This window comes from Hylobates moloch, unplaced genomic scaffold (assembly GCF_009828535.3).
Source record: "Hylobates moloch isolate HMO894 unplaced genomic scaffold, HMol_V3 SCAFFOLD_3, whole genome shotgun sequence".
Taxonomy (NCBI): Eukaryota; Metazoa; Chordata; class Mammalia; order Primates; family Hylobatidae; genus Hylobates; species Hylobates moloch.
The window spans coordinates 45,442,229-45,461,654 of NW_026652278.1; the positions used below are offsets into that span (position 1 = coordinate 45,442,229).

The 19,426-nt window shown below is 37.0% G+C and overlaps 1 protein-coding gene across 1 annotated transcript in view; it reads left to right on the forward strand.

The window, feature by feature from the left end:
- The window catches only part of RNLS (renalase, FAD dependent amine oxidase), a 307,643-nt gene extending 288,596 nt beyond the window's left edge, over positions 1 to 19,047 (forward strand). The window contains exon 7 of the mRNA XM_032137393.2: positions 17,641 to 19,047. Within this exon, the coding sequence (XP_031993284.1) occupies positions 17,641 to 17,793 (153 nt within the window). The 3' untranslated portion in view covers positions 17,794 to 19,047. The remainder of the gene's footprint in view (positions 1 to 17,640) is intronic.
- The last annotated feature ends 379 nt before the right edge of the window (positions 19,048 to 19,426 follow it).

Sequence of the window (19,426 nt, forward strand, 5' to 3'; positions counted from 1 at the left end):
CAAAAGATTGTTGTCCTCTTCAAAGTAGTCAGCCACCTCAACAAACTATACCCTTATTTCAATAAAATTGGGCATCTCTTTCATAGTCTGACACATATTTTTCAACATATCATCAGTTGGATCAGGTCTTTGAAACTTGAGGTTCAATTTATTGTTTTAAAAACCACAGTCATTTGTACTTAACTCATTTAAATAAAATGGATGATCAGTCTTAACAATTTAAAAAAATTTAGAGGTAACTAAAGAAATACAGCTGGCTTATATTTGTTTATCTGTTTTAATGTAGCCAGTAAGCTGATTTTAAAAGCAATTTTAAATCTGCCAGCCTTCAAAGACATTGGCCAGTTCATCATCATGGGTATAAATACATAGCCTTCTAAGATAAGTACTTTGAAAGACAACAATCAATTGTGTTTATCAGTTAAAGTACATTAGGTGTTTTGTTTCGTAATTCTTTTCCATAATAAAATCAAGCTCTTTTGGTTATTCTGCCACTATTCCTATGACTGTTCTTCCATATTTGTGCTTTATAATTCCTGGATTTTTAATAATGTGATATAATTATGATCTTGGACTTCGGCACAACACAGACTCATTTCAAACCTTTGGGCAGGCTGGACTGTAACTATGTCTCAAGGTCCTCATCTGTAAATGGTAACAACTGAACATGCCCCTTAGACTTGTGGTTAAGGTGAAATGAGAGAACACAGTAGAAAACATTTACTACAAACATTAGTACAAAGCAAGTTATCAATTATCAGTAGTAGTAGTAAGAGGAGGAGGAGATGGGGTGACAGTGCTTTGATGGTCATTTCTTTGTTGGTAGCTTAGCTCTGTGTTCGTTGCTCTCTTTTCTTGATTACCTCTCTTCATGCCCACATGTCCCACTTTTTCTCTTTTCTTTCTCACTCTTTTATCTTTTCAAAGTTTATCTCTTTTCTCTTCTCTCTGTTTTATATAAGTAAATAGTCTGGATAGGAATTTTTCACCAGGTCCAATTCAATACCAGGGACTATGACACTTAGTCATTACCATAAGGGACTGTTGAATAACATCAGAACAAGGTGTGATAAAAGTGATAGATCCCTGTGGACACAAGGAACTCTTGCCAGTTGGTTTGTTGTTGTTGTTGTTGTTGTTTAAGCTTAAAGATTTTCCAGCTTCTTGCCAATCATTCCTAAACTAACTTGCACATTTTCCAGCGTTTGATAATTTAACACAGTTGGGCCGTGAGTCAACATTTCCCAACAAGAAATTATGGCCACAAGAGTATCTTGCCTATGTATCATAAGTTATAGTGACCTTTGGATAACCAAAATGGGCCCTTTGGGATAGGTGGACTGTAGTGTGACCCAATTTATCAACATCAGGAAACCTAACAGGTGTCAATCATAAGCATTGCATTGAGTAATTGCCCACCTCCTTGTCATCAGCACATAACTAACCACTTGTTTCAGTTTATTATGAGGTAGTACATATGTGTCAGATCATCAGCTGAGAAATTCTGATCATTGAATTAGGATGTACAGTCACAGTTTAATTGAAGTTTATATAGGCAGATATTTCCCCTTTTCACAAAATTCCATATTACATAAACTATTAAATGTTTTAACACGTAAGAATTTAATGAAGTCATTTTTTTCTCATATACTCTTGGGACTTACTCTGCCATGTAGTCAGTATCACACTTATTCAGAATAACTAATTATTTTGACCAGCAAATACTTTATAAAAAACTTTAAAAAGGAGTCTGTGTCATTGGTACTGGGCAAATACTAAATATATTCACTTGCCCCCAGCATTAATACTTAAAATTGGATGGTGGATGTTATTACACAGGCATAGATGCTCTGCAAGAAATAGGCTGTATTTCAGCACTTTCCCATAAAGAGTAAATCTACTTGGTCTATTTAAGTAAACATCAGTATTATGCTATAAAACTAACAAACAAAAAAAGTTTAGTAGTCATATCCACATTATAAATTAATACTATATACTCATCTTTTCATTAAACACACATTTGTTGAGCTTCTACTATGTGTCAAACATTGAACTGGGTTCTAAAGACTCAAAGACAGCTCCCTTCCTTTAAAGAGTTTCCCATATAATCAATCACCAAAGGTAACCAATAAGCACATAATCCTGATATAGTACAGTTTACTATACAAAAACTATGTACAATATACTATGTGAGCACAGAGCAGACTTTGGGAGGAAGTGGTAAGAAGTAGCTTCTAAAAGAAGATGTCACTTGAGCTAAATCCTTCAAAATGAGGGAGACAGGTAAAGTTAGTGATGTTGGAGCAGTGTTCCAAGAACACATGTACTTTTTCAGAAGCAAAAGAGGCAAAGAACACTTGAGGAATGACCAGTAGCTCAGTTTGGCAGAAACTGAACTTGGTCTTTGCCATCGTGTATTGTAGCACTTCTGTATACCATGATAATTCACATCAGCATTTTATTAGACAGTCTCTCTTTCTCTCTCTCTTTCAAGAATGCAACTTATTAATTCCTTACTCACTGTAGCTCACTGGGCTCTGTATGTAACTCACTTTATACTCCAACCACCTTGTGGAGTTTGTATCCCTTCCTCATCACATAGGTGAGAAAACTGAGGATTAGAGGGCTCAGATATCTTATGTGTGTTTCAGCTGCTAGGAAGTGGCAAAGCTGGCATTCAAATGCAGGCCTATTTAAAAGCTAGTGCTTTTAAACACCTCACTTTACTGTAGTAATTTTTTGAGCTCTGGCTTTCTCCCAGTTATGACACCTTCTTATACCATTCTTTTTTTGCTGCTCTCAGCTAGAAATAATCATAGTTAACATTTATACTCTGATTTTAGAAAACACTTGTATACTTGTTTTCATTTGATCCTCACAACTGTTCTGACAGATCAGGAAGTAAATATTATCTTTACTTTATGAGGAAATCAATGTTCCTATTGAACATTTTTCTTAAAGAACTAGTGAACAACAAAATAGAATTTGGAAAACACAACTTTATATTCAAAAGTTGATGTTTCACAGCATATACAAAAATTAACTAAAAATGGATGATAGACCTGAACATAACACCTTAAATTCTAAAACTGCTAGATGAAAACATAGGAGAAAATCTTTATGACCTTGGATTTAGTAAACATTTCTTTTTTTTTGAAATGGAGTCTTGCTCTATTTCCCAGACTGGAGTGCAGTGGCACAATCTTGGCTCACTGTAACCTCCACCTCACGGGGTCAAGCAATTCTCCTGCCTCAGGCTCCTGAGTAGCTGGGATTACAGGCACACGCCACAGTGCCTCGCTGACTTTTTTATATTTTTAGTAGAGATGGGGTTTCACCATGTTGGCCAGTTCAAGACCAACCTTGAACTCCTGACCTCAAGCGATCCGCCCGTCTCAGCCTCCCAAAGTGCTGGGATTACAGGCATGAACCACTCGTGCCTGGCAACATTTCTTAGATAGAACACAAAAAAGCACAAACCATACAGAAAGAAACTGATAAATTGAGCTTAATTAAAATCAAAAACAGTGTCTTTGAAAGACACTATTAGGAAAATGAAAAGACAGCCACAGTCTTGGAGAAAATGTTGCAAAGGACATATCTGTAAAAGCATTTATCAGTAAAAGGCTAGTTAGTATTCAGAATATGCAAAGAACGCTCACAAATCAATAATTTAAAAAACAAACAGCACAATTATCTAAAAATGGGCAAAAGACTTAAAAGAGTACTTCACTAAAGAAGAGATGTGAACTTACTATGGAGTTATAAGAATTCTACACCGAAAACTACAAAACATTGCTGAAAGACATTTAAAAAGACCTAAATAAATGAAAACACATCATATATTGAAAGATGTAATATTTTTAAGATGGCAGTATTAACCAGAGTGATCAACAGACTCGTTTCAGTCTCTGTCAAAATTGCAATGGCCTTTGCAGAAATGAAAAAGCCAAAATTTGTATGGAACCACAAGGACCCCCTGATAACCAAAACAATCTTGAAAAAAAGAACAAAGTTGGAGGACTCACACGTTCTCTTTTCAAATCTTATTGCAAAACTACAGTAATCAAGACAGTGTGGTACTGACATAAGGACAGGCATAGATCAATGGAATGTAATTGAAAGTTCAGAAATAAACCCATACCTATAGTCAATTGATTTATGACAATATTCTCAAGAACATTCAATGGAGAAAGAATAATCTTTTCCTTATATAGTGCAGGGACAACTTGATATCCACATACAAAAGAGTGAGCTGGACCCTTACACTGCACAAGACAATTCACTCAAAATGGATCAAAAACCTAAATATGCAAGGTAAAATAATAAAACTTCTAGAAGAAAACATACTGGTAAATCTTCATAACCTCAGATTTGGCAATGGTTTCTTAGATACAACACCAAAAACATAAGCAACAAAAGAAAAGATAATTTGGACTGGACTGCATCAAAATTCAATACTTTTGTTCATCAAAGTATTATCAAAACAGTGAAAAGATAACCCAAAGAATGGGAGAAAATATTTGAGTCACATATCTGATAAGAATCTACTATCTAGAATGTATAAAGAACTCTTACAACAGCAAAAAAAAAAAAAAACTAACCCAATTAAAAAATGAGCAAAGGACTTGAATAGACATTTTGCCAAAGAAGAAATACAAATGGCCAATAAGCACATGAAAAGGTAAAAATCATTATTCCTTTGGGAAATGCAAACCAAAATCACAATAAGATACTATTTCACTCCCATTAGGATGGCTATAAGATACAGAATAATAAGTGTTAGGATGTGAAGAAATTGAACACTTGTACTTTGCTAGTGGGAATGCAAAATGGTGCAGCCACTATGGAAAACAGCTTGGTGGTTCCTCCATAAGTTAAGCATAGAATTACAATATGACCCAGCAATTCCACTCCTAGATGTATAATCAAAAGAAATGAAACGTGTTCAAACAAAACCGCATTCACAAATGTTCATAACAACACACTTTAGCCAAAAGTGGAAGCAACCCAAATGTCTATCAACTAATGAATGGATAAACAATATATATTATATCCATACAGGGGAATATCATTCAGCCATAAAAAGGGATGAAGTACTGATATATGCCATAACATGAATGAACCTTGAAAACATGTTATATGAAAGAAGCCAGTCATAAAGATAACATCTCTTGAATGATCCCATTCATATGAAACATTCAGTATAGGCAAATCCACAGAGACAGAAAGCAGATTAGTGTTTACTGGTCACTAATTGCAAATTTTATGTGTATTTCACCAAACACACAAAAAGAGGAGATGTGAATGGCAATTGAGCACACAGAAAGATAATGACCATCAATGGCCATTAAGGAAGTACAAATTACAACTATGATGAAATACTATGACATACCTACAAGAAAACATGCTATGTGAAAGAAACCAGTCACAGCTCAGATCAGAAACTCTGAAGATGACAAATGCTGGCAAGGATGTGAAACAACTGCAACTCTCACGTATCACTGGTAGGAATGCAAAATGGCACAGCCACTTTGAGAAATACTTTGGCAGTTTCTTACAAAGTTAAACGTGCACTTACCATGTGACCCGGCAACCCCACTCTTAGAGATTTACCCAAGAACAATGAAGACATGCATCCTCATAAAAACCTATAGCCAAATAATATTAGCAGCTTTAGTAATAATTGCTGAATAGTGGAAATAACCTAAATATTCATCACCTGCTAAGTGGGTAAATATTACACATCCATAAATGAAAAACTACTCAGTAATAAAAAGGAACAAACTAGAAATATTTATAATAATGTAAATGAATCTCAGAAGCATTATCTCAGTGAAAGAAGTCAGACTCAAAGTCTGTGTTTATGACTTTCTGGAAAAGGTAAAACTTTAGAGACAAAAAACAGATTAGTGTTAGCAGGGGCTGTGATTGAGAGGAAGGGATTAACTGCAGTGGGGCATAAGGGAAATTTAGGGGGTGGTGGAAATGTTCTCTATTATTTGTAGTGGCTGTAACACAACTGTATATGTTGTCAAAATATAGAACAATACACACAAAAAATAAATTTTACTGTATATAGGTTCAATTAAGCTGATTTTAAAACCACCTGTGTTTTTTATTCTCCATTATTGTCTTTCTGAGGAACACAGTATTAAATTTTTTAATACTTTTAATTTAATTTTCACAGTATTAAAAGTAGAAGGAAGTTCATTTCTAGACCTGAAGATCAAAATGCCTGCATTCTTTTTTGCCATAATCCTATGGCCCAGATATAAAGTCATTGAGTCCATTTAACATGAATGAGAACCAGAAAGAAATGTCAATGCCATGCTTCTGGGTTATCAAGAAGAATAAATAGGGAATGGGAGAAGAAATGCAGAAAAATCGCGTCTGCAGGAAATTAACTAGCTGTCAACCTACAGAGCAGGAAGAGGTAGTAGTGAGGCCCAGTTCAGGAGGAAAAGTGATTTTCAGTTTATCTCTGGACTCACCATGGAAAGCACTTTCAGTCCTTTGCATCCTAGAATCCCAAGCAATTGGATCCTTTGAGAAATTGTGACAGAACATTTATATTTAGATGAAAAAAAAATAATTCCAAATCTGTTAAATCAGTTTACAGAAAGGAGCTGGTTTTTTACCCTCACACTTTTCATACTGCTCAGCAACTACTGGGAACAAAACAAATATTTGAAGAATTAATGAATGAATATACTAAAACTCGCTGAAGGGCAGAACAATTTTCTATTAAATTAAAAACTCTAAAGGAGAATGTAATATGACTGTTGTTCTGTCCATTATTACTTTAATAGTACTAGAGAAAACTGTATTTCATTCTTTATTGTGTGCTTGTTCTGAACAAGTCCTCATCAAAAGAGTTTGCTCCAGTGTTTTCAGGATTTTAAAAGATAGAATAGATCTAAACAGAGTCAATGTAGACCTCAGCAATTGAATATACAATTTCAGCAAAGTATGTCCTTTGCAGTTTGAGCCCACTAAAGCTGCTACATGGATCGTATAATTGATTTGTGGCACATTCTGCCTGCATCTACCCAATGGTTTATTAAAATAGAATAGACAAATGCCAATAAAATGAAAAGCTCCACTGAGAATTGACCAAACCACATTGCTTTCTTCACACCTAAGGCATTCCAACCAATAGTAATTTTACAGCAGTTCTCTGTAGTACCAGATACAGAGCTCTGTAATCAGGATTCCACAATACAAGCAAGCCTTTCCCTAAAGCACAACAAAGAAATGGGTTTATGAAATCACCATTAAATATAATAGAACACTGGAGAGATGAGAACAGAGGAAAGATGAAATGATGAACACAACACATAAGAACCAATTAAAAATGTACCATCTCTGCAGGAAAGCACCCGTGTGTTGATAAAGCTCTTTATGAATATTAAGTACTATAGCATAAGATGATTAGAACTGAGAGCCTCAAAAATCTGTGGCCAAAAGAGGTTCAATTATCAAAGAAAGATACCTAAAAATAGATTAAATGGTATAATCAGCACCCCAATTTATCATTATTATCCCAGTTTGGAGTATCACTTATCTTTAATAAGATGCAGTGTATGGTTAAGAAATAATCTTTAGGCCGGGTGCGGTGGCTCATGCTTGTAATCCCAGCACTTTGGGAGGCCGAGGCGGGCAGATCACGAGGTCAGGAGATCGAGACCACGGTGAAACCCCGTCTCTACTAAAAATACAAAAAATTAGCCGGGCGTGGTGGTGGGCGCCTGTAGTCCCAGCTACTCGGAGAGGCTGAGGCAGGAGAATGGCACGAACCCGGGAGGCGGAGCTTGCAGTGAGCCGAGATTGCGCCACTGCACTCCAGCCTGGGCGACAGAGCGAGACTCCGTCTAAAAAAAAAAAAAAAAAAAGAAATAATCTTTATCCTCACTTTTCTTAATAATATAACAAATATATTTCATATGTGTATGATTTCTACTTCGCTACAAAAACCTGAGCATGGAGAATCAACTGTTTTAAGAAAGAATTTTTAAAATTCAATCAGAATAGGTGTTGTCCTGGGCAATTCAGTTGCTCGGGAACTGGGATAGAGTGGTGAGGGGTTAAGTGTGACAAAAGAGAAGGTGGTTAATAGCATGGTTATTTGGAGGGCGGGGGCGGGAAAGCAAAATTTAGAGACTCAGAAACTAAAAAAAATTATTTCCATAGAGAAAAAACTTCCACCACCCTTAGAGAACATTTGAACACTGAGAATATAAAAATTTCAAGACTTTGAATTAGCTTTTTTGTTGGCTTGTGTTCATTTATTCTTTGAGCAAATATTTATTCAATGCCAGTCATATACAGTGGAGTAATAGATACCAGAAATACAAAGATGAGTAAGACACAGCCCCCATAGCTTGCTACTTTAAGGACTCAAAAAGGCTTTTAAACATCAAACATCTCTTACCAAATTGCATTTTGGTTAGTTGTGTGTAGCAGAATTAGCAACATTTTGTTGGATTTTCGTCAAACCCCAAAAGGATTTTTTAAAAATAGGAGAACGTTAAGGGTAAATACACCCCTAGTAGAAGTAGGAACATTACATTTTGAATTTGGCCAATAGAAAATATTTTGTGTATAAATTAAAACAAACAAACAAACAAACCAACCTGTTTTCAACTTTCATGTCCCAGCCCTTCCTTTCTTATATTATGGAACTTTACTCAGTGGCTAATAGTATTGTTCCACTGTAGCCACAACACTGAAGTTACATCTTTTTCAGAGTGCTTGGACTAGTTTCCTATATGCAAATAGGTAAACAGGCATTTCCATTGACATCAGAATAAGTTCAGGTCTCTCCTTCATTTATTGACACTTCTCCCTGTGTGTGTAAACAGGCATGTGATTAATGCTATAATCAATGCCTTGGAAATATGGTAAGATTAGGGAGATATATACAGAGAATCAGTATGAACCACATTCACTCTCTAGGCCATATGTAATTTGAATTTATTCCACATTTGATTAAGTCATTTTCCCCCAATCCCTATTTTCCTCCAACCCTTAGATGGTTACTACCTAAATATTTAACCATGGGCGAACAAATGAACCATGTGTTACTGTAGATTCTAGTTCTATCTAGAGTAATATTTGTATAAAAAAGAGATTGTGCAGATTTCTGGGAAACACGTTTTATACAAGATTTCATTCCATTTTTAAAAACTACTCATCCACTCACCAAACCCACACTCAGGTTATCCAGTGATAATGGAAATTACTGATGGTTTTTCAAAGCTCATATTAGCTCCTCCCCAGCCGCCATCTCTCCCTTTCATGGAAAACATTCTTCAGACTGACAGAGACTCTGCTTTGAGCTGTGTCAAGCCTTACCCCAGAGCAGTGATTCCAAGCCTTTTTTTTTCATGGACCAGTAAAATCCCTCTAAATGTTTTGGGAACTAAGATAATATTGTTATCTTTTAATTCTTCAATTAAAAATTAAAAAGGCAAAAACACAGCTGCAAGAATTTAAACAAAAGAATAACCCAAAAAAATAAAGTTACAACCTCATAACAGATTTATAAATATTATATATATAAAATGCACTTAGCTCCATGAAAAAGCTCAGAATTCTTACTTTTTTTCATCTTGCCACAGATTGCCTTTTGGGAAAAACTACCTTTGTGCTTTGCATAGATAGGGGCTATAAAGGAACAAGTTAACCAAATATTCAATTTCTGCTGTTTATGTACCATGACATGGGCTTAGGTTTACACTGGCAGCAGAGTAAAGAAATGCAAGGAAGTGAGAAAATGTATGAATCAGCTCCATACCATCTTAGCCTTCAAAGCTATTTATTATTGCCAGTATAGTCAATACCTCACATACGCAATGAGCAGGGGAAATGCCAAGGCAAGAAGATTATTACGAATTCAGGAACAATTTAAGTAAAAAGTCACTGTCAGATATTGGAGTGGATGAAAATCTTTTTTTGTTTTTTGTTTTGAGACAGTCTCACTCTGTCGCCAGGCTGGAGTGCAACGGCGTGTTCTTAGCTCACTGCAACCTCCGACTCTGGTTCAAGCCATTCTTCTCCTGCCTCAGCCTGCCAAGTAGCTGGGATTACAGGCACGTGCCACCACGCCCAGCTAATTTTTGTATTTTTTTTTTTTAAGTAGAGACGGGGTTTCACCATGTTGGCCAGGATGGTCTCAATCTCCTGACCTCATGATCCACCCGTCTCAGCCTCCCAAAGTGCTGGGATTACAGGTGTGAGCCACTGCACTTAGCCGAAAATTGTTATTAAAAGATGCAGTGTGAGTATCAAAATACAAGTGATGGCTTAGACATCTCCATCTGCTGTCAAGGCTCATGCATACCCAAAACTTATTAAAGTGACCTGCAGGAAGGTAATATAAGATAAGAAAGTGGTAAAATTATCTACAGTCTTTTGCAACTAGGTTTTTTTTTAAATGTGAATTACCTTGTATGCAGTTGAGAAATAAGAGATCAATATCAGGAGACTCATATTTGTTTCAAACTCATTTATATTTTGAAGTAATTGGATTAAGTTTTCTTACAGGCAAAGATAAAGCCTTGCTAAATGTGAAGGTCTTAGGAATAAAAACTAAAAATCTACAAACGTGCTTTCCTTTAGTGCAAATAGTGGCTATTCCAATGGCTTAAAGAACTGCTGGTTTTCTACCACATTAAGCTCTTCAGCAAAAGTGGAAGTCCAGATGGTGAAACCACAAAGATATTTCCCCTATATTAACATGACAGACTGATGAAAAAGGCAGCATCCTAGATCATATTTTCAATTTAGCTCAAAATGGTTTATTTTAGAAGCAACTGTCCTCCAAGACCCATATCTCAAAGGAGAAACACAAGCCCCAGGATCTAGGCTGCAAAGAGTGTACCACTGTAGCTAGATGCAGAAGCTGGGAGAATGTTAACTGTACTAGCCACTTTACTATGATGTTTATTGGTTTTGTTAGTGCTTGGTTCAAAGTTCCATAGGCTTTGAGTCATCTGCCCCCAACTCTGTTTTTTCCACAAGCCTTGATATTTTTAGCATACGATTCTGTAGAACTATGGTTGTAGCTAAAACGCCTGTATTTTATTTCCACACAGCAGCCAAAGCACCTGTGTGACCCAGAGAAGGGTAGTGTCCTGGAGAGGGGTCTTAGAAGGTTATTAGAAGGAATTGTAATTGGGTTTGCAGCAGCATCTAGAGGAAATGGCTCCTGATGTGATCTGTTTCTTGGCATTGAAGGGTCTCTGGTATAGAGAAAGGCAATGCATCAAGCTATCGTAACCTAATGGGAAAGGAGAGAAAATAAAAAGTAAAGAGTATTTAGTTCTCTTATTTCTAATTATGCATTCCTTCTGTAATCTTCTAATCCAGGGTTGGTATATAGAATTCCTCTCAAGTGCCAACTCCAATTGACCGGTGGTGGCTGCCTGAGGCACAGAAGGGAGAAGGATGCTGAGGCCCTGTTGGGCTTCCTGGAAAGAATGCCACGATTGATTAGCAATGTCTGTCAGGAGTTGCTGCACCTGTGTCACCCCCATAATCTATGATACAGTTGGGGAAATTGGCCCAGCAAGATGAATGATCTGGGAAGACAACCAGACTTGGTTCTGGAATTGGTACATTTACCTTTGAAAATGAACAAATGGATTCTTAGATAACCAGTATATCTCTGTCAGTTTCGCCTGAGGCTGCTCATTTGGGTGAGCTGAGAAAATGGAGTGTTTAAACCAGCAATGCTAAAGACATTAGAAGTCCTGACACCAACAATGCTACTTAACTGAAAAAGCACCGCTTAAAGGATCCTACCATTCATTATCTTTTGACTTGTCATGCACTGAGAAACTGTGGAGTATTTACTGTCCCTCTCCCCTCAACTTACTTAATACTTGCCATATTTCTTCAACTATAAAATGCCACCCCATCAGTATACACCAGGAGACAGTCAAGATGTAGTTTTCACATGTGTGAACTTGGTTATTTCTGGTGCTCTTGGAGTGGGCAGCTGTAACTTCTTGATATTTAAACTAACAAATTATTTAAGAACAATTTGAGGAAAGAATATGAGACCTAGTTGCTGTCTGAAAACCTTTCTTTCCCAGTGAAGAGAAAAAAGCATAATCCGTACTTGCAGAACAGTGTCAGCAGCTCAGAAGAAAACCCAAGAAAAAATAATTCAATGGAACCTCCTTGTAAGAAATGCCACATTGCCAGTGTTTTAGACAGCACGGAGGACAGACTGCATAGGAAGTGCATGGATATCAGACATCAGCATGTCTGAGTTAAAGAGTGGTTCAGAGAAGTCCATCTCTAAATGCGAGCCTTTAGAATGGCTTCACCAATGTATTTCTCTTTTATTTCCTTTTTATGTTTGCAAAAGATACATGTAGATAAATCCGAAAGAACATTTCTATTAAGTATCAAATAAAGTTTTGTGTCATGTTGACACCATTTTTTCTTTCTCATTGGTACATAAAATATTGATGGGTTTTATGGTGCCTTAGATTCAATGAAATGTGGCATAATTTGCATTCATGATATAAGTGAGGAAACGTAGCAGGAAAAACTTGATTATTCATTGTCCAGTCTCCCTGATCCCATTAGTTGCACATCTAAAATTAGAATTTATAAAACCTTAATTCTTGCCTACCCACTTGAATGTCACCTGTTGCCATGTTTCAGAAAGGTTTGTTTAAGTAACCAAATTATGGGCTGGATGGCTGAATAGGTCAGCCTAAAATAAAGCCACTCTATAGGCCAGACAAATGACTGCTCTCTATGGGTAAATGTCTCCTAGTCCAGGGACATGCTGTAGCTTTAGCATAGATATGAAAGGAAGAATGGACATTATTTGAATTATTTTGCAAATAATCAACTGTCATTTTGTGAAAATACTCAGCCTACTTATCTGCCTACCTCTTTCTTTTCATCTTTAATTTCATTTTCACACCAAAAGCACTTTTTTGTGTGAACTTTTACAATTAGTAATCATGATACAAAGAAACTATTAGGCTGAACCATATACAAATTGACAATATTTTACCATTTTTGACCTACAGAATCAGCAAGTTTATGTGGTTCAACTTAATACATGACAGGAGACAGTCATTAAAGCAGTGCACAGTGTGAGGCCAGAGGACACCCCTTCATTCATCATTATTAAGAGTCTTCTAAATACAATAGTTCCTCCATTTGAGCTTCTCCTCAGCTATATGGGGAGCCTCTGAATAATACTTTTTGTGTAGGTTTTCTGTCAAGACCTTCGTTTGATCAACTGTGTACAATATCTTTTTTTAACTCAATAAACATTTATTGCCCACTTTCATATGGTCCAGGCACTGTTCTCAGCCTTGGATACAAAGATCAGTGAGTCAGAGTCCCTATTCTTAGAAGCTTGCAGTCTAGGAGTGGAGGAGACAGGCATGGACATCATTACAGTGCAAAATAGCAAGTAATATAATAGATAGAAATAACATGCTGAAAAGGCACTGACCTTGCCTGGCTGAGCAAGAATGCCTCAGAGCAGGTGATGTTTATACTGAGTCTTGAAGGATGAGCAATTTACTTGTCAGCAAAGAGGAGGAATGATGCAACATCACCCAGCAAAATGGTTTGTTCCAAGCCACAGAAGTACAAGAAAAAGAACCTGAGTTTGAATATAGATAGGACAAAGGCGAGAGAAGTGGCGAGGACAAGGGTGACAAAGGTGCAAGAAGTGGCACGAGGTGAGATTTGAATGGAAGTAAGATCCTGGTTATGAAGAGCTCTCCATGCAGGGCTTAGGCGTTTGCATTTTATATAACAAAACACATTGACATGGGTTTAAATTGCTTAGAAATAAAACCACTTCTTCAGCTTTATTTATATACCCAGTCCAGTTATCGCCTAAGTTTATAGAAACATTGCATTTGCTACTCTAGAGCAGGCAAGAGTTCTTTCTGACCAGCCCTGGCACACATGTGAGCCAAAGCAACCTGGATTTGCAAGGGGTTGTTTCAGCCCTGACATCTCTCTTAAACACAGTCATTGAGCTGTGGTTCCTCACTGTGGCTGAAAGCATAGCCAAAGGCTGCATTATTGTGAGATTGTGGCTTTGACAATTACGTGCTCCTCCATTGCAGGGCTCTTACTTTACATGGGTGAAGGAGCTTGCCAATACATGCTCCATGTTTTCATATTTTCCTCATTGGGTAATTGCAAAATGGGTGATTCCACCTAAATGCAGTGAGATTGATTTCATCCAAACTGCCGACTGGCTAATCAGTGGCCCAGTTTTCCAGCCATGTGATCTGGCATCTGGCATTTACCACTCATCAAATTAAATTACACAGCACCAATAAATTACCACCTCATGACTGGGCAAAACCCTTTTCCTTAAACTCCTTCCTGGTTAATACTTGTGCAATGTTTAATAGTGCCACAGTTTATCTATACAGGGATGTCAACAGGAATGTATCAAAATTTTACCACAAATGGAGATTTATGTATGTGCAAATTATACACAGATAGACACACACGTATATATGTATAGATAAGAATATGTATGAATGTGTTATTCTATTGATATGAATTTTCCAGATGCCTAAAGCTAAGTGACTAATCAAAAATTTTTGTTTTGTTTTACTTAATTGAGTCTTTATGGAAATATTTCTGAAAGTGCTGGAAATGTAAGTTCTGGAGTCAGCCTGCTCTGTTCGAATCCCTGTTTCTTTATCTACTGACTTTCTGTCTTTGGGCAAGTAGTAATCTTTCTGAGCCTCAACTTTCTTATGTATAAAATAAGAACATTAGGAGATATACCTAATGCTAAATGACAAGTTAATGGGTACAGGAAGTCAACATGGCACATGGATACATATGTAACAAACCTGCATATTGTGCACATGTACCCTAAAACCTAAATTATAATAAAAAAAAGAACAATAGTAACCACCTCATAGGGTTGCTATGTGAATTAAATGGGGTGTGCATATATAGTATTTGATATCAAATGCAGTGGACATTCAAGAAATGCTAGCAATGAATATTTTATGCATATTAGAATTGCTTCTTGAAAGCTGGGGCCATAATGGTGAACATTAATGATTGTATGACAACTAATAACTGATGCCCTCAGCTCCTATTAAGAGCCAGAAAGTTATTTGCCTCTCCATTAAATTGCCCCAGACTGCCAGGATTCTTCCCAGTCTTGTCTGGGTTTTGAGTTTTTATATAGCATCCCAATATGGTTTGGCTCTGTGTCCCCATCCAAGTCTCATCTTGAACTGTAATCCCCATAATCCCCATGTGTTGAGGGAGGTACCTGGTGGGAGGTGATTGGATCATGTTGGCAGTTTCCCCCATTCTGTGCTCATGATAGTGAGTTTTCATGTGATCTGATGGTTTTATAAGTGTTGGACAGTTCCTCCTTCACACGCTTTCTCTCTTGCCTGCTGCCATGTAAGACGTGCCTGCTTCCCCTTCCGCCATGATTATAAGTTTCTCAAGGCCTCCTCAGCCATTTGGAACTGTGAGTCAATTAAACCTCTTCTCTTTATAAATTACCCAGTCTCAGGGAAGTTCTTAATAGCAGTGTGAGAATGAACTAATACATATCCCTTGCCATTAGACTATTGGTTATCACATTCTGAAATCACTAATATCTAAGATCCTAGCCATTTTCTTCCTCCTGTAGTGTTTTACTGACAAATTAAATAATCCAACTTGATAAAATTCTATCTAAAGCAGGTTAAAAGCTCTAATTGATCACCCAAGTCTGTGCTTCAGTGACTGCACTATGTACTGCCTATTTTAGCCACTCAAAGATCTTGTCTGCTGATTTCAAGATTATCAGCTATGTTTGTGATAGACGATGTTGCTATAAGAGACCTCCAGAAAAGTGAGAGGATACTTTTAATATTTCACGTTTGTATCTGAGTGACACAGGTCTACAGAGGCCCATGTCTTTGGAGGTTCAACAGGGAAATAACAGTACCATCTCTTTTAAAAAAGCAAATATAACATATAAATAAAAAATATCTATGGCAAAGTTTTTCTGCTTTAAGAAAACTGCAGGCTCTGTAAGCCAGGCATGGTGGCTTATGCCTGTAATCTCAACACTTTGGGAAGCCAAGACAGGAGAATAGCTTGAGGCCAGGAGTTCAAGACCAGCCTGGGCAACATAGTGAGACCCCATCTCTAAAATTTTTTTTTAATTAGCCAGGCATGGTGGTGTGCACTTACAGTCCTAGCTACCAGGAAGCTAAGGCAGGAGAATCTCTTGGCCTAGGAGTTCAAGAGTACAGTGAGCTATGATCATGCCACGGCACTTCAGCCTGGGCAACACAGCAAGACCCTATCTCTAGAAGAAAAAAAAACTGTCAGGGAATATACTGACTCAGCCTATCTAGAACAAAGATCTCAGCACCATAATTTAAATAGAATTTGTTACATTTCTTGATTTTTTTTCCTGATTTTTAAATGAGTAAATCCTCATGGGCCTTACTCTATTACTATCCATGAAAACACCGTATAAGAGAGACTAGAACTGTCATATTGTCATCCAGGTGAATGGAGCCCCCTGAAGTTGTACAGTGAAGCAGTCCCAAGTGAGATGGCCATTACAACAAGTTTTTATTTTGGTGTTTTAGAGGGTTTTTGGTGCTTCAGTGGCCAAATCATCTCAGTGTCCAACATAACTACATTCACCTCCCACTCATTCTCCTTACTGCAAATGCTTATTAGCCATCATCCATCCAAATTTTGAGAATATTTTCTCCAGAAAAACAATCTCTGTGTCTTTTTTCATACTTTCAGATATGAAAATAAAAAGCTGTTTAAAAAGACTGCTTTGGGGTCAGTCTTACTCTCAGGACTTAAATTTCCTTAAGGACAAGGTTGTGAAATTTTAAAATTCTCCTGCTCCAGTGCTCAGCATGGGGCTTGGGCCAGAACAGCACTCAGGAAATATGTGAGGAAGAAAGAACCATGGGATGAGGAGTGGTGGAGAGAAACTGAAGAAGGATGTATTGGTCAATTTGGGCTGCTATAGCAAAATACCATAGAGTGGGTGGCTGATAAACAGAAATTTCTTTCTCACAGTTCTGGGGTCTGGGAAGAGCAAGATCAAGGCACTGGCAGATCCAGTGTCTGGTAAGAGCCCTCATTCTCATAGATGGCACCTCTGGCTGTGTCCTCACATGGTGGAAAGGACAAACAAGCTTCCCTGGGCCTGTTTTATAAGGAGCTAATTCCATTCATGAGGACTTTGCCAATGACCTAATCACTTCCCAAAATGCCCCACCTTCTAATACCATCACCTCGGGGGTTAGGACTTCAACATATGAATTTGAGGGGGATAAACATTCAGACTATAGCCCCTACTAATTTTGAAGTTCAACCCACTTCTGGTTATCTTATCTAATAACTGAAAATTTAAACATTTAAGAATATAAATATAAACACTTGAACTGGGGTTGAGGGGAGTTTAGTGAGTCTTGGTTTGTTTTTTGTTTCTCGTGTGTGCAGTTTTTTTGTTTGTTTGGTGCTTCTTGTGAGAAATCTTGATTTCTCCAGGTAGAGTAGCCTTTTCCAGGTGGGTGTTGCCATGACAGCACAATAGAGCACAGAATGTCAATTGCAATCCTCTGTTTACTTTTTCAGGTTACAAATGCTGCTGCCAACTGTCCTGGCCAAATGACTCTGCATCACAAACCTTTCCTTGCATGTGGAGGGGATGGATTTACTCAGTCCAACTTTGATGGCTGCATCGCTTCTGCCCTATGTGTTCTGGAAGCTTTAAAGAATTATATTTAGTGCCTATGTCCTTATTCTCTACATATACATTGGGTTTTTATTTTCACAATTTTCTGTTATTGATTATTTTGTTTTCTATTTTGCTAAGAAAAATTACTGGAAAATTGTTCTTCACTTATTGTCATTTTTCATGTGGAGTATAAAATCAATTTTGTAATTTTGATAGTTACAACCCATGCTAGAATGGAAATTCCTCACACCTTGCACCTTCCCTACTTTTCTGAATTGCTATGACTACTCCTTGTTGGAGGAAAAGTGGTACTTAAAAAATAACAAACGACTCTCTCAAAAAAATTACATTAAATCACAATAACAGTTTATGTGCCAAAAACTTGATTATCCTTATGAAAATTTCAATTCCGAATAAAGAATAATCACATTATCAAAGCCCCATCTGAAGTCTTCGGATGTGTCCTTGAATCAATATTTTTGCAAATTATACAAAACAAGATTTTTCCAAAATGTGGGTAACAGAGTGTAATTCTTATTTCTCATTTATCCATACCCAAGTTATTAAGTGATCCTGAATTGCAGGTCATATATGTCATCATCTTAGTGTGGAGGGTAACTTGACTGACAAAGAGACCTTCCTTCAAATTTTCAGAAAATATAAGATTCCACGATTTTCCCAGCCACACAGTACTTTTTAACTTTAAAGCAAATTCCAGTCCTAATATGAAAGATAAAAATTAAATAGAAACTGAGAGAGAAAATTTATTGATCCTTACCTTTTGCTATCTTTTATAGCTGTTGCTGTTACTTTATGGGCTTTCCAGTATGTGCTGTGGCATTTAGACTGTGTCAAGTTTAATGAATTTAACACAACAAAAAATTTACTGAACCAGAAAATAGATGCACTTAAAATAGTTCAATATTTGCCAAGTTGGTGGTTCAGCATATCACCCACATGCTTCAGTGACCTGACCCCACGACTTGCTAGCTGGAGAGAAATCAATCTCCAGCCTTCCAAACCAGCTACCTGTTGCTAATTTGAAAAGCAAAATCATGAGTTCTATTTCAGCATTTTGAAAGGAGAAAAATCACTGCAGCCTCTCAAACTAACAAAAGTTCAACAAAAGACTTCTTACTGTAATAGTGTTTAAAGTTTCACACTTACGTGTCCACTGTCATACCTACACATACACAGGCACAGGCAGAACTTGCTTCTATAGCTGCAAAGTGGGTTTTATGACCCTATAGCATATTATTATATGTTTCCTCTTAGCAATAAATTGGTAAAAACTTAAATGCCAACATGTGGTTAATGTCACTTATTTTGAAAGCAGAGAGAGGAAGAAGGAAATTTGTAGTCTCTATAAAATGATGAAAAATAGTGATTTTTTGTTATTTTAGCCCATATTTGACTAACATTTGTCTTTATATTTTTTAAATTTTAAATTTAGGGATACATATACAGGTTTGTTATATAGGTAAACTTGTGTGACAGAGATTTGTTGTACAGAGTATTTTGTCACCCAGGAGTTAAGCCTAGTACCCATTAGTTATTTTTCCTGATCCCCACCTCCCTCCCACCCTCTACTCTCAGGTAGGCCCCACTTTCTGTTGTCCCCTCTATGTGTCCATAAGTTCTTATCATTTAGCTCCCTCTTGTAAGTGAGAACCTGTGGTATTT